General features: G+C 40.7%; 2 protein-coding genes across 2 annotated transcripts; both read left to right on the top strand.

The window, feature by feature from the left end:
* The first annotated feature begins 7,622 nt into the window (after positions 1-7,622).
* On the top strand, positions 7,623-11,859 carry LOC138042274 (uncharacterized). The gene is made up of 2 exons (XM_068888115.1): positions 7,623-7,841; positions 10,189-11,859. The coding sequence occupies exons 1-2, from the start codon at positions 7,768-7,770 to the stop codon at positions 11,108-11,110; spliced, it is 996 nt and encodes a 331-aa protein (XP_068744216.1). The 5' UTR covers positions 7,623-7,767; the 3' UTR covers positions 11,111-11,859.
* A 1,044-nt stretch (positions 11,860-12,903) lies between these two features.
* On the top strand, positions 12,904-14,667 carry LOC138042272 (AKT-interacting protein-like). The gene has a single exon (XM_068888113.1). The coding sequence runs from the start codon at positions 13,127-13,129 to the stop codon at positions 13,784-13,786; it is 660 nt and encodes a 219-aa protein (XP_068744214.1). The 5' UTR covers positions 12,904-13,126; the 3' UTR covers positions 13,787-14,667.
* Positions 14,668-14,924: the final 257 nt, after the last annotated feature.

The raw sequence follows: 14,924 nt of genomic DNA on the forward strand, positions 1-14,924 counted from the left end.
TACTCGCCAATCAACCTTTACAGCAAATTCTCGCCTTGGTCCTCAAAACTTCGGTCCTTCCACTTCCTTTACTCCGTGAGAAAATCAATCATCAATGTTTCAGCGTCCCGCAGACGTTTCTCTCAGACCTGGACAGTGCTTTGCTTGCGGCAAGTTTGGGCATTGGAGGTCGGAGGGTCCACAACGTGGCTCCACAGCAAAGGATATAGTAAGTCTAATGACAGGTGACTAGAGCAAGAGGAAGAATGTAATTTACAATTTCCTTGTATGTGTGTACCGCTCGATGCTGAACACGAGCTCTGTGTGGGTGAACAAGACAGAAAAAACTTTGATTTTCGGTCAGATGACGATCGTAAAGTCTCTTCGCTTCCTTCGGTCAAGGGAAGGCTAATTAAATCCGTAAATTATTGGAGGTCCATCGGTGCCCCTCAATAGCCCACTTTCGATATATTAAAATTCAGTAGTAAACAAAAGGTATCATCTCGAGGCTCTGGGGAATAAACTCATACAAATCCTTATATTTATTCCCCAGAGCCTCGATATGATGCCTTTTGTCTCGAACTGAATTTTAATATATCGAAATTGGTCTATTCGTGTTGGATATTATCAATGACAGTTATAAAATCCCATTCATCGCCACACCACCTCCTTGTAAATTTAGAAATAATGCTTCTGCTCGCAGAGAATCTGACTTTGCCACTGAAGCTGTTTTAGGACTCCTACATGATAAGCGCGTTGAAGAACTCGATGCTGCACCCGAAATAATCAATCCGTTGTCGGTTTCTGTGCAAAACACCGGGAAGAAAAGGCTGATATTGGATTTAAGGCACATTAATCTTCATGTTTTCAAGCAAAACTTTAAGTGCGAAGGTTTGCATACTATTAAGGACATATTTTCGAGGAACTGTTTTGTCTTTTCTTTCGATTTGAAATCCGGTTACCACCATGTGGATATCTTTGTTGAACATCGCAAGTATTTGGCATTCTCGTGGGACTTCGGTACGGGGCATGCAAGATTTCACTAAATTATTAAGACCCTTGGAAACCCATTGGAGATCGCATGGGATTCCAATAGCAATTTTCTTCGATGACGGTATTGGAGCGGGTGGCACATCCAAAAATGCATGGGCTAATAGTGCCAAAGTCCAATCTGATCTTGCTCAGTGTGGTTTTTTGGTCAATCCCGAAAACTCAGTTTGGGAGCCCAAGACACGGTTTTCATGGATCGGCTACACCATCGATACACAAACAGGGTTAATGCATGCCAACGAAGAGAGAATTCAGAAGCTCAGTAGTTCTGAGCTTGAACAAATATGTGCTAATTTGCAAGTATCGGATCTTGTTCATGTCAGGCTGTTAGCATCTATTGTTGGCCAAATAATTTCCTTGTCAGCAAGTTGTGGCAGCGTGGCAAATTTCCCTTTCGTAAACGGTCGTTGCCATTTGAAACGGTCGATGCCATTTATAACGGTCGACTACACTCTTCACTTCAAAGAAAATTAAAAGAAACAAACTAAGAAAAAATATTAACAAAAATTAATACACAAAAGGAAAAAAAAATTATAAAAGAAAACTGGAGGAAAAAAGGAGTCCGGAAATTTCAAGACTCGAACTCGGGTTCTTAGCCCTCACCCTAAACAGAACCCTAACCCGAACCCTAACTGATATGACCAGCGAGACACAACTGCCAGTAACCGCACCCTTTTGAGTTCTTAGACCTAATGAGTGTAATTCAGGCATCGACCGTTTCAAGTGGCAACGACCGTTCTGAGAAATGGCAACGACCGTTTACGAAAGGGAAATAAGCGGCAGCGTGACACAAATTATGACCAGATATCCGCACATTATCATACATTCTCGACGCTCGTGGAATTCCGAAGTTTTTCTCAGCGTTCAAGGGAAAGAAGAGCTTTTGTTCTGGAAAAACAATCTAAGAGTTTTAAACGGCGTTGTGTTTTGGGCACCCCCGTTTATTCCTTCCAAATTAGTGTTTTCAGATGCCTCATCCATGGGTTGCGCGGCCTTTATTCAGGGCTGTGGCCTCGTGTTTCACACAAATTGGTCGCTAAAAGAGTCACAAAAGTCCCCCACCTGGAGGGAGCTTGCTACAAGAAAGCTATCGCTCGAAGCATTTGTCCCTAATATTGCAGGCCACAGGTTGCGCTGGTACACAGGTTTCCATGCTTTTATTTTGAAACATGTCTCGTAAGAGGAGTGTAGATTAGTTGATACACATCTGTAATTTTCATTGTATATGGTTTTAGCGCAGGGGTGGAATTCGTGAGTTGCAATGATCTTGTGAATCGCGACCGCTTTTTTCAGTTTCAAGCAACATGGCTGCCTAGAAGTCTTCGGGCCACATTAACCGCATGACGGGCCACATTAATCGCGTGACGTGCAGCAAACCTCGAACGCGTGAGCGCTAACTTAAAACCGCGGTTTGCCATTTGCAGTGTTTGTACAAAGCTCTATATTAATCTCCCTATTATGTAGCTTTTACACCTAAAATTCTGGGATATACATATCTTTTTAGAGAAATTAGTCGCAAACATTTGATGGGTTTTAACCACCCTTAAGATGTGGCCACAAAAATCTGTGGAAACGTATTCCCCATCTAATGCTGTGGCACCAGACCTCGGGGAAGAGGTAAACAGAGTAAACCATAAAATATATGATATAAAATTAAAGCAAGTGAACCTAAGACTAACTGACGGAGAATGATTAATATTTCCCACCAAAACCTTTAAATAGTCCCCAGAATCCTTAGACAATACCCGAGCCTCTACATCTGAACGTCAGAAATTCCATATTCTGCCTACACTAAACCCGAGACATTCAATGTAAAATAGTTTATTTAGGATGAGCCAGTCAGTCATCTAGAGCACACCACATATAGAGAGACAAAGAAAGGGAAAGCGAAGACTAGATACCCAACATTTTTGAGACGATTAATCTGGATTCTAAGTTGTCATCTACATATCCATTCTTGGCGGAAGCTGTTTTCCATCGGCCGTGCCTTTGAAAAAGTCGATCATTAACCCCTGCGTTGGTGGCCGCAGATGCGCCCCCTGCCCTCAATGAATGTGTACCAAAACGGAAAATATCCTGGACGATGTCTTTAAAGGAAGCTTTAAAGTGATCTCTTATCGTTGAATACCTAAGTGGTTTGTTAACCAATACTACTAGCTTATGCCCAGTGCGGGATTTAAGTAACGGTCTAAAAATGTAATTATCGTGCTCAAGAGGATCTTGTTTAATCGTAGCAAGATGTCTGCTCAACATCTTTACTGGACAAGTGTCCGAATTTGAGCCTTTGGCAATAACTACTTCGTTACCCTTTCTGAGTTGATTTGTGTTGCTTTTGACAACATTGATGGCCACATAATTGACATGGAAAAGATGTCTCCGTACTTTATATGGAGAGCCTCTTCGATCCTAAAAAATCCTGTATAAGCTAACAAAAATATACACAAGTTTCTTAAATCGAGCAGATTTGTAAATTTGAACGATTGACAAGGCTCTTGATCATATCTGCGGAAATGGGCTCTTTCTTATTGACTTCTGGAGTTCCGCTTAACTTTTTGGCAGTCTGCCTCAAACCCATGAATAATAGGACTATCTGTTGGGGAGGAAATCCCCGCTAGGCTATGGGCCCATTGAATGACATAAATAGCTCAGTCTACTGCTGTATGGGAACGTGTCGTGTCCATAAGATGTTGGAGGTACAAGGCGACATAGTCCGTTTTGGCTGGAAATTCTTGAATTTCATCATCTTCAATGTAGAAGCCAACACCACCGGGGGGTGCATTCAACAAATCAGTCTGAGACAGAATGTGAAAAATGTCCGCCCTTCAGTGGGCTATTAAGTCTCTTAACAGCCATTCTCCGACAAGTAAAACTCTATTTACTGACCTCCAATGTTAGGAAGCAACACCGCCTAAGGGGTGCATTCAACAATTCAGTGTGAACAGATTGATCCGGCAGGCATCGCATATGGGCTTATGTATCTTACAGTTTCCTCAATTTGCTGTAGGGTATCACACCCAATATGCGCTTACCAGCACTTGGCAGAGGGATTTGAACAACCTATCTCCAATTCTGTAAAATTAACGGTATATGACGCTAGAGCTGTACAATCGGTCCCTAACGCAAAAAAAATAGTACAGTGACCTGAGGGTGTTGTGCAGAATCCCTTCGGGGGTTGACCCTTAAGTACCCGATAATCAATCCGAAGGGCAAAACAACGAGATTTGAACGCTTTGGTGCCAAACAACCTATTTCTGGCCTTTCCTGGCACAAACAAATCTGGTCTGCTGGGGAGAAGAACCCATGCGAGGATGAACGAATTAAAGTGCGCGCCATCTTCGCATAGTAAGGTCCACATAGGAACGATCAGAGTTCCGAAAGCCTTGCAGTCTCGCAGGTGCCTTAAAATTCTACCAATGAGGATCACTGGGCGTACGAGCCAATTGTCCTCTACCTGGGCGTACGAGCCAATTGTCCTCTACCTGGGTAGCCTCGCATTATAACTACAAGCGAATCTGTCTATGGAATGCGGACCCCAAAGCGCGTCTAGCCACGTGAAGACATCATCATGGACCGAATAATCGTCGTAATCGGTAATCCTACTTAGGCGATCAGCTGCAACATTCTGATCGCGTGGAATCCAGTCCACATCCAACTGAATTTCCCTATGTTTAGAAAGGAAGAAGAAGATGTCCAATGCAAGCTCATGTAATTCTTTAATCATACTTCCGACCCGAATCACCCTAACAACGTTTTGATTGTCGCCCCAATCAGGAGGTTGGTAAAACCCGTGACGGTCGACCATGCGTGACGGTCAAAATGGGTAAAACCCGTGACCGTACAGTCCGTGACATATATGTGACGGATCCGTGACAAATCTCTGTTAGAAATGACAGCCTACAGAGGGCTATAATCCGTGACGGATGGAGACAAATATTATTCTCTTTAAAAACCTAACTTTTTGCTGAAATCCGTGACGGCTTAGCTATAATCCGTGACGGATGAAGACAAATATTCTCTTTAAAAACCTAAGTTTTTGCTGAAATCCGTGAGAGCCTAGCTATAATCCGTGACGGACAATCAAAACGTTCTTAGGGTGATTCGGGTCGGAAGTATGATTAAAGAATGACATGAGCTTGCTTTGGATATCTTCTTCTTCCTTTCTAAACATAGGGAAATTAAGGGCCTCTTCATAACAACCCGGTTGACCGGGCTGGCTCGGTTACCGAGATGAAAAATTTGAAAAGCGGTGACGCGACCATTCAGGCGTGAAATCTAACGAACAAGCCTGGTGAGAATTTCTCGAATTTCTTTGTTCAAACAACCTCAAATTTCTTTTGACTTTACGCTAACTATCAAATAAGACTATTCCAAGCTTCATTATCGAAGAGAAGAGAACTAAAAGCTCGGTAATGTCCGTTCTCTCACCAAAATGCATTGTATTATTTTCCTCCCGGTAACCGGGATGAATTGGTGTTCACCCTCTCATATGAACACATCAAAGTTTTTACAAAGGATTTGGAGGTAAGGCGAGATCTCGGAAACCGGGTCAGCCCGGTCAACCGGGCTCATTTGGATGTGGACTGGATTCCACGCGATCAGAATGTTTCTTTTCTGGATACGAAAAAAAGTTGACATGTCACAAGCATATCTAATTTAACACGGCTGAGAAATAATTCAATGAAACCTTCAAAATCACCAAACACAAATATAAAAGACCTCAAATATTACATGCTTGTAAATTCTCAACTCGAAGAAGACTAACAAGTTAATAGCAATAGTAAAGAGTATTGACAATGGAAATCGCACCAAATGCAAATTAAAATGTCATGCAAGCACTGTCACGCGCTAATGTTGGTTCCCCAAAGAAGCTTCAATTGGAGAATTTATCAGGATAATCCAAGGTAAGAGAGAGAACATTACTTCTCTTGGCTATGGTTTTCTAATATAAAAAATATATATATTTAAGAAATTTTCAAACAAATCAGGGAAAGTAGTATTAAAATCTTTCCTTCACGACACGCAGTAGAATTTGAACAGCGCGGTATGCGGAGAGACTGAAAATCGGTTGGACGTTTGATTCTCCCAACAAGAGAATATTCACGGGCCGTCGGTAGAATTTCTGTATGTTTGTAACGGAAGGTTAAGAATCCCTAGAAAGTATAATTATCGAAAAAACGATGCGCACCAGCTGAGATTTTTACCCTGGGATTTAGAGTAAAATTTAAGCGAAACGACCATGTTTTAGAGGGGGTTCATGTGGGGGCCCCTAAATTGTTTGGAAAAGCGAACGAAAAATATCAACTATCGGTTTTTAGAAGGTCAGATGGTGTGCTTTTACGTGATGTAAAAGATAGTTTCCCTTTTGTCATGTTCTTGCTTTGCGAGGCTGCTGAACATTCACAAAATTGGGCGATTTCGAGGGTGGCTCCGAGCCCCATCTGGGCAAAATCAGACAATGCTCGATTTCTCAAAAAATAAACTGCGCTGAAATTTTTTGACTCCATTTTCGAAAATACTTTTATACAGGGAATCTTCTGATGAAATAAAATGGGGGTCAATTTTTTCGAACTGTGGGACGATGTTTGATATTTACAGGCATCGGCTCGTAAAAGTTCAACGTATACAGGGTTCGTTTCAACGATTTTAGAGCAATAGAGACCCTGCTCGCAGTCTACGCTGAGCTGAGAGTCGGTAAAAATTCTAGATAGCGAACTGGAAAATATGCAACTGTTGACTGAGGACTAGAGCGTGGGTAAGTTTCAAATTAAAACAAGTAAACAAAGAGGGATAGAAGCAGTCCAGTCTTTTCACCGTAGGGATGTGCATTTTTTTTGCATAAAGTAAAGCGTCATAGCTTTGTCTCAAGCCTCTGCATTAATTAAGCATCTGGTTTTTTTTTTTGAAATATCAAGAGGGACTAATCCACTTGATTTTTGAATCACAAAATAAAGAACAAAACAGGGCGTAGTGAGAGATTTTGAAGGTGTACGCACACGAAGAATGTTTCGAGCGCCCAAAGAAGGAAGAGTTGGGGGCATGCTCCCCCAGAAAAAAAAATTAAGTTTGTTTTCTAAGAATTCTAGATAGATTGTGGTTCCAGACCCTTGAGTCCAAAATTCTGGATTCAACGTGTTGCATTCGTTTGTTCACCTCTTTCGACACTTCAAAAGCGTCCAACAATGTTGGATGATGTTGGATCCGTTTGGCTTGGCGTCTATGGGTTAATGAAAAGATACTGGAAATACTCACACGGAAGGATGCCAGTTTAACTCGAAATTTAAAAAACGTGGCCCGATTAGACAATTACTAAGCAAAATTAGTGTCTCCATGGAATAAGGATTTCAGCTGTACGCACGGGCGTACGTGCGTATATGGACGCTACGCCCAGGCAAAATAAAATGAAGCAAGTCTTCAACGTCGAACGCTTTCCTCGAGAATTCATGGTGATTCAAGATTCCAGTTGAATTTCTTGAAAATGTCACGAACCGAAATCTTTTAAATCCCTTTCCATCGGCAAAATAACAACTGCAATATTAAATTTCGAGCTAATGCAAATTTCTTTAATGACATCTACTTATGTGGTATTACAAGAAACAATTGAGAGCTTAATTACTTCCAACAGATTCATTTATAAACTTGCTTCGTCACCCCAGCAACACCGTTCTCATTCACAAGTTTACCAGTTCATCTTCTGTTGTAAATGCATTCCGGTCCAGTCCTGAACTGTTTTAACTGAGTATGACTCAGAAATCAAACCAGTTATGTACACAACATTTCTGGAGACCGTGTACCTCCCAAGTGAATTTGCGAAGGTAAGAGATACTTAGTAGTTTATTCAGATCGTAAAGCGTGAACAAGAAATTCTTAATTGTGTATTTCAGAGCAAATCGCTGAGCAGCATGTATCATTGTATGCGATCCCATTAGTAGCCCAAATCAACTTGTAGCATTCTTGTAACAGATAATTTCGTTTCACCCGTGGCGATTACAGTATATCATGGAAGTTTGTCGGTCCCGGCTGCTTGATCTGAAGTTACTTAATTTAAAGTAATTCAACTTTTGCTACCGAATCTTACTGTGCCGAGTCGAACTTTAACAATTGAAGTTCAGTGACACTATCACGGCTTGAGGCAAGTCTGATTTTGCAACTTCCAAATTCGCTTTCTCACAGGGAAGTAACTGATAACAAGTGTCTCCGAAATATTTTGTTTTGCTTGCCGCGTGCTGAAAGCGATATCTTAATTTATAGAACTTCTCAGTGCATTAAAGTAGAATTTTCGGATCACTGGATCGACTCAGCGGAAATATTGTTCATGTTTCATAATCTAAAGAATTAATAGCCTACCAAGGCAATATTTTCACTTATGTTGTCTTTTGACCCGTTTGCGAGCGACAAAATAAGATACGCTGTATACCACAAAATATGATGTACTTATTAACTGAGTGGGAGGGCCGGACGGGAAAATATTTGGCCAGAGGTCATGGCGCACGGACCAAACGCAGTGAGGTCCGTGCATGTGCCATGACCGAGGGAAGTTTGGCCAAAATAAGTAACAAAAATTTGCACAGAAAATTTATCTAACAATATCATCATCATAATCTGAAACAAAGAAAAAAAATGAACTAGTTTAGAAAATTTCAAACCATAAATGTAAAATTGACTGTGACCATATAACATCTCTACAGAGCGACTTTCATATGTCCTTGAAAAACAGAACGTAAACAAAAATGGAAAACATTTAATTGGCTTATCGAACAAAAACAAACGAGCGCGAATTTTCATTGGCTTAGCGAACGCGGTTGCAACGACATCAAGTCTCCATGAAACTTTCTAGAAAGCGATCGACATTTCGCTTTGACGCCATTTGAAATGCAGTAATGTTAATGGGCACTCGAACTGTGTATTTGCTATATTAGGAGTTTCCTTGGCGGGAAAGGAAAAGCTTTGTTTCAACCTTGTCAAACATTGGTCCGTGAAACAAATTGCGAACACTTTTTGGAGGTCATACGAAAGCTACTTTGTTGATGGCCTATGTGCGCTCCTAATGATGCTCCTGATACAGTTAGGTTTCAGTGAGAGTCATGAAGGGGAAAGGAGAAAAAGGAAAGGAGAAGAAGGGGGTGGCAATCCCATTTCCCAGTCCAAATTTGAACAAAATCCCAGTCCCAGTGGCAAGTTTTCTTAGAAATTCCAGTCCCTGCTACTAAAATTAAATCCCAACTGGAGTCATGATAGGGAAAAATACAATTTTGAGCAGAACTATTACCTGATAACCTATGTTAATGCAAGGAATCTTTATCTCCCATTCGCAGTTACAAAATCCCCGTTTGTAGTCAGTGATCAAATCCCATGTTCCCACCAAATAATCAGGTCAATCCTAGCTCCCATTTTACCCCTTCATGGCCCTCTTCAGTTACCTTTCTCTTGGATAAAAGCGAGGATGGAATGGTTTTATTTGTAAGAGATGCCAACCACACAACTTTTCTTATTCAAACACCAAAGCGCTAATATGATCGATGCAGTGAGGTCTAAATCATTCTTAACTAACATTAGAGCAGGGTCTCAATTTTTTTCATTTGCAGGCTACATGACTAAATATGCGAGCGGCTGAAAAGTGATAGGACTTGCCGCTTTGTTGTCACGGCGCTTTCACAGACCGATTTATTTTCAATATTGAATTTCCCGCGAAAGATACTCCCGCAGGAGCTCGATGACCAATCACAAGAAACTAACTGTACCGGAACTGCCTTTGCTTTTTGCGGAAAAGGTAGTCTATAGATAGATTGGTCTGTGCTAGCATAAATCTCGGCAGCCACGAAAGACTGCAGAGCCGCAAGCTATATCCTAACAAAGTCTTCTCCAGCCCAGCACTGTACTTCGTAACTGTAGAATAGCTTGATACCTCATGGTAATTTTCGGAAAGACGACTTTTGAATTTTGTTACTCTTTTGTGAATTCAGGAACAACGGAAAATTGCTTTGATTCAATTGTGTGATTGGTACAGCATGATGTACTCGTATACAGTCTCTAAATCTATACGAAAGTACTTAAAAGAAGTCATTGCCAGGACAATTAAAATGTGCACAATTTGCAAGTGTTTTTAGTATTCATGTTCAAAGGCTTGGTTAATTGATTGTGTTATAACGCTTCTCTTAACAGGATCAACCTCAAGACAGTAACAGTTGCCTTTGATAGCACCGACCCTTACGGCGAGCCACAGATCACTGCTAAGTGCTCGTGTACACAACTGCAGCACGTCGGGACACAAGGAATAGAAGCTAGTAGAACTGAACAAGTGCCAACGACCGCTCTAAGCGACGCTCGGCCAATTGCTTTCCTTCACCGTGATTACGTTGCATCATCAAGCGCCGTGGAAGATACTCGATCCTTGCATTCAAATTCAGATAGCTGTTCCGAGAGGATGCTAAGTACGAATATTTTATCACGCATGGCAAAGACTAAAGCTTCTTGGGTGGAAAACCAAAAACATCCAGAAAATTCACCTGAAAGAAAGAGTCCAATTTTGTGCAAAGGTAAGCCTTTCGGGCACGCTTCGTTGACGCCGTACATGAAAAAGAAGCTATCCTCCGATATAGGGACGAAAGGTGTTCGAGACGGAAAAAGAATCGATTTATTACCGATCTCAAAATACCTCGCGCAGTACCGAGACGAAAGGAGATCATTGTACAAAGATACACGATTACCACTCGTTCGTATTAGTTCGTATCACGCCATGTGCTGCTGCGAAGACGACACGGGATACTCGGATTGCTCGAATAAGGAGAAACATGAACTTGAACAAATAATCACTTTCTTTGCCACCAAGGACGTTTTCAAGCCTTTTCGCGCAAGATCACTACCCACTCGAGGCGAGACTTTATACATGGAGCCTTTACAAGACAAGTTGAAGGCCAAAACAGAATATGACATCAAGTTACCGACGCTTAGCGGAAGCGTGAACTACTCAACCAACGGCGTAAACAACGCTTTTGTCACTGAAATAAGCAAACACTCAAAAATGAGGCGCAGTAGATTTGGTAACAATGCAACTCTTGCCTTTCCTCTAATTGCAAACTTATAGTATAGGCTTGCTCGTCAGTGGCAAAACTTTAAAAAGCGTCAGTTAGTCCCTAATGCGAACGAGACGGAACAGAGACTTCTCTTCGAATGGAAAAATAATAAAAACTTATTATTAATTAAGAGTAATCATTAGACCCGAGGCAAATAAATGTGGCGCCTAGTGCCTGAAAATGAATGCAAAGAAATAACGGTTTAATATGCTTATGACCTTTTTTCTCGGATCGATGTTTAGATGTTTAGTTAATAAAAGGTCTGACCAACCATCTCCAAACGTCTAAATCCAAAGGCGCACTAACTAAAATGACGCTACGTATCTTTTTATCTCTATTTTATGAATGCTCCCGTTGTCTCTATATGTGAAATCATGCCAGCTTTCAACAGTAAGAGCTTACAAAGCAAAAGCTGAAATGTGTAGAAAATGATCCGCAATTTCCAAGTGAGCAACATCCAATTTCTTCGTTGAGTAGACAATCGCACGAAGAGCTTCTAACTTTTGGCTCAGTCTTGGGGTCTCAGCGTTCTATTGAAGAGATATTCGAAGGAAAACTGTGCTTGGGGCGAGGTATCGAGAGGAATGCGATATTCCACTTTACACCTAGGATAAATGACCGCTGATTTTGGCTCAAATTTAAAAATAATTGAAATCAGGAGCACATTACATATAACTATTTTCTTGGCTCCTTACAAAGGAAGAAAAAACTGATTCAAATGCGTTTTTTATTTCTGACGGGGAAGGCTTTGGTAGTTTCATTTTCTTCGGGCAGTAGTTTCGCTCTAATCATTGTCGAGCTGATTATCTATATTAGAGAGAAAACACTGGCCGATATAATTTTTAGAATGTCAAGGCAGACAAAAAGGGTAAACGCCGAAATTCCGTCAAAAAAGTACCTCGCTGTGAATAATAAAATTACGGAGAGCCCAATTTAGCGTGGCCGTTTGTACATTACCGAAGACCAAAGAGGTGGAGATTGGAGAATGAGAGATGAAGCGGTATTTTGAATTTCTTCAATCTCTTTTCAAAGTTATCATTGAAAGACATAACTTTATGGGAGCTATGTGACACCCAAATGCCCAAAAAGTAGAATGAATGATTGCAATAACCACTTAAAAGTGCTTAACAAGATAAAAGAAGTACAACAAAAGGAAAGAGAAGCATGTACGGACACAGATGGGTAATCTTGAAAAACATCGGCCCCGACGTCAAGTTTATGGCAAATCGCCTGGATAAAGGTCGTTTTTTATGCTCAGACTCATTTTACTTGTGATGTAACGATAATTACAACAAGGAATTCCACATTACCATTTTTGAGTTTTAAATTCGTGATTAATAACTAATAAAAGATTTCCCCGAAACACCCTAAAATTACGTTTTGCAAACAAAGTGAGTGTATTATGGGGAACTCGAAAATAGAGAATGGGTGGTGTACAATATACACTTAATGTATGGTCCCGAGGGAAACAGTTTTTGTTTTCCCGAGAGTCCTGATTCATCTCGGGAAACATTAGGACTCGAGGGAAAAACAAAACTAACTAGTTTCCCGAAGGAGCAGTTATTAAGTGCTTTGTGACATCTTTAGATTTTCCTTCAACAATCGCAGCAAAACATCCGAAGCGGCAACTGTGGAATGGCATCCCTGCCGGGATACATTTGAATTTGATCAGGGGCACGTGACCAAGATCAACCAACAAAAGTACTCGTTTTGTTGATTGAAATAACAGCACATATTGCTCCTCATACATGAACGATCTTCCCTCTTATGAGCGGATGTACATTCATATCGCTGACTCAGTTTTTCCAAGATGGCGGACTGACGCCATCTCAAAATAGTAAACTGGTAAGCGACTAATCTTTCTCTTCGTCTAGAAGTCGACCTTATACGATTCGGATCAGTGGCAAGGAAAGTGATCTCGGCTTCAAAACGCGGGTCAGTCCGTTAGTATTAAGGACTGGCGACTTTATCGTCAGTAGCTGAATGCAGATACTTTGTCAACATAATTTACAGCCAGCCGTGTTACAATGATTGGAGCCGAGGATTTTCAGATTTCATGTCGGGATGATACAACTATCTCTGAATTGTGGCATTTAGCCAAAAATCATCTGGATGGTGTTTATGTAATGCCATCTTTAAAGTCCTTAAATGTCTGGCACGGGATAATGTTTGTAAGAGGGGGACCATACCAAGGTGGCATATTCAGATTTATCATACTCCTTCAGGATGGATCTGCGGGAAGTCGACCTCTTCTCATTTTCACGACACCGGTCTTCCATCCCCAAGTACATCCAACAAGTGGAACACTCAACCTGGACATCAAATTTCCTCAGTGGGAAAGAGGTAAAAACAGAGTATGGCAAATCCTTGATTTTATGAAGACTTGTTTCTACAATGTACAAACTTGGCGAGGGACAAATAAAGTGGCCATTAATGTGATTCATCGCAGCCTTGAAGAATTCAAGCAAAGGGCTGCGGTTTGTGCTGCAGAAGCAGTTTGGTTGTTTGACTGTGAGACAATGAAAGGCGATAGTGTAGACATGGACAGCTGTGATAATGATGATGATGATGATGATGGTAACATACTGAGACAGAAGAATTTCTCTGGATCTTCTTACATAGAAAGGAAAAGATTGATGTTAAGTGGGAACATTTGCCATCTTTGGACATTTTCTTGCATGTTGTGAAAATTCCTTTTCAGTGTTCTCCAGCATGGACAGGTTGCTTAACATATTTCAAGAGTTGTTGCAGTAAAAGCAATCTTTCTTCTAACATCTGCCACGAAGGCATCCTGGATGGATGGAGTAAGGGGGAGGAGGAGGGTAGGTAGGATAACCAAGGGTGTAGGGGTAAAGGTGGGGTTACCCACCATATTCTCTATAACTTAATTTGTCCCTAAATTCTCAGAGCTCTAAATAGATTTATGTTTGTAATATACTGCCAAGTCAAGCTACTGAAATATAATTTTGAACAATATTTCTTGTCCAATTGCGATACATTTTAATTAAGAAATATCTTTTACTTTTTATTCTTGGAATTGTTTTGTAAAGGCATTTTTTTTAACAAGAGATAAAGATGTTTTTAAAGAATACATATCTTTTCATAGGCATGATGTATTTACTGCTTTTATTACGACAGAATCGTTTTGCTGTCACCAAAACCGACTGTTCAGGTCACAAAACAAACATAACTCATTAAGGCTTGGTTAAACCAACCAGGTGTTACTTAGCATAAATGCCTCTTTAGTTTTTCTAGATGGGCTTCTTTCAAAGATTTCATTACTCGTACCTTCTACACTAAGTGCTCAAGGAGATGATTTAAAAAAAGAGTACAAATATTTTTCTGAGTGTATTTTTGCCCATAACACAAAGTCATTATCCCATGCAACATATGTCATTGCTTTCTGAAAGACTGAACAATAATAATTATTGCTATACTTTAGGAAAGGCCGCCATTGATTTAACTGTTTCCTTTTTGCATTGTTTTGTCCTTGTAGATGAGTTCTTCTAGCTTGAAATTGTAAAGTAGTGTATTAATACAGAAATTCAATAAATGATTGAATTTTGAATGTGACCATTTTTCTCTGGCCAAGAATATAAATCCGAGTTCGTTAAATGTCTTTAACATAGACCTTCAATTTCTAACAAACCTAAGAAACACAAGCTCTCTGCAGGATGTCTTTTGTTCCTGTGTAAGAGAGCTGATTTCGATCCGCAAAATGCAGAAATAGGTGATGTGTATGTTGAGGGAAGTTGGGTTGGGAGGGGTGTTGGGTTGGGGGGGGGGGGGGGGGGGTATTTCAAGCTAGCACCAGAGGAAATCTGG

The sequence above is a fragment of the Montipora capricornis genome, chromosome 3 (assembly GCF_036669925.1).
Source record: "Montipora capricornis isolate CH-2021 chromosome 3, ASM3666992v2, whole genome shotgun sequence".
Classification (NCBI taxonomy): domain Eukaryota; kingdom Metazoa; phylum Cnidaria; class Anthozoa; order Scleractinia; family Acroporidae; genus Montipora; species Montipora capricornis.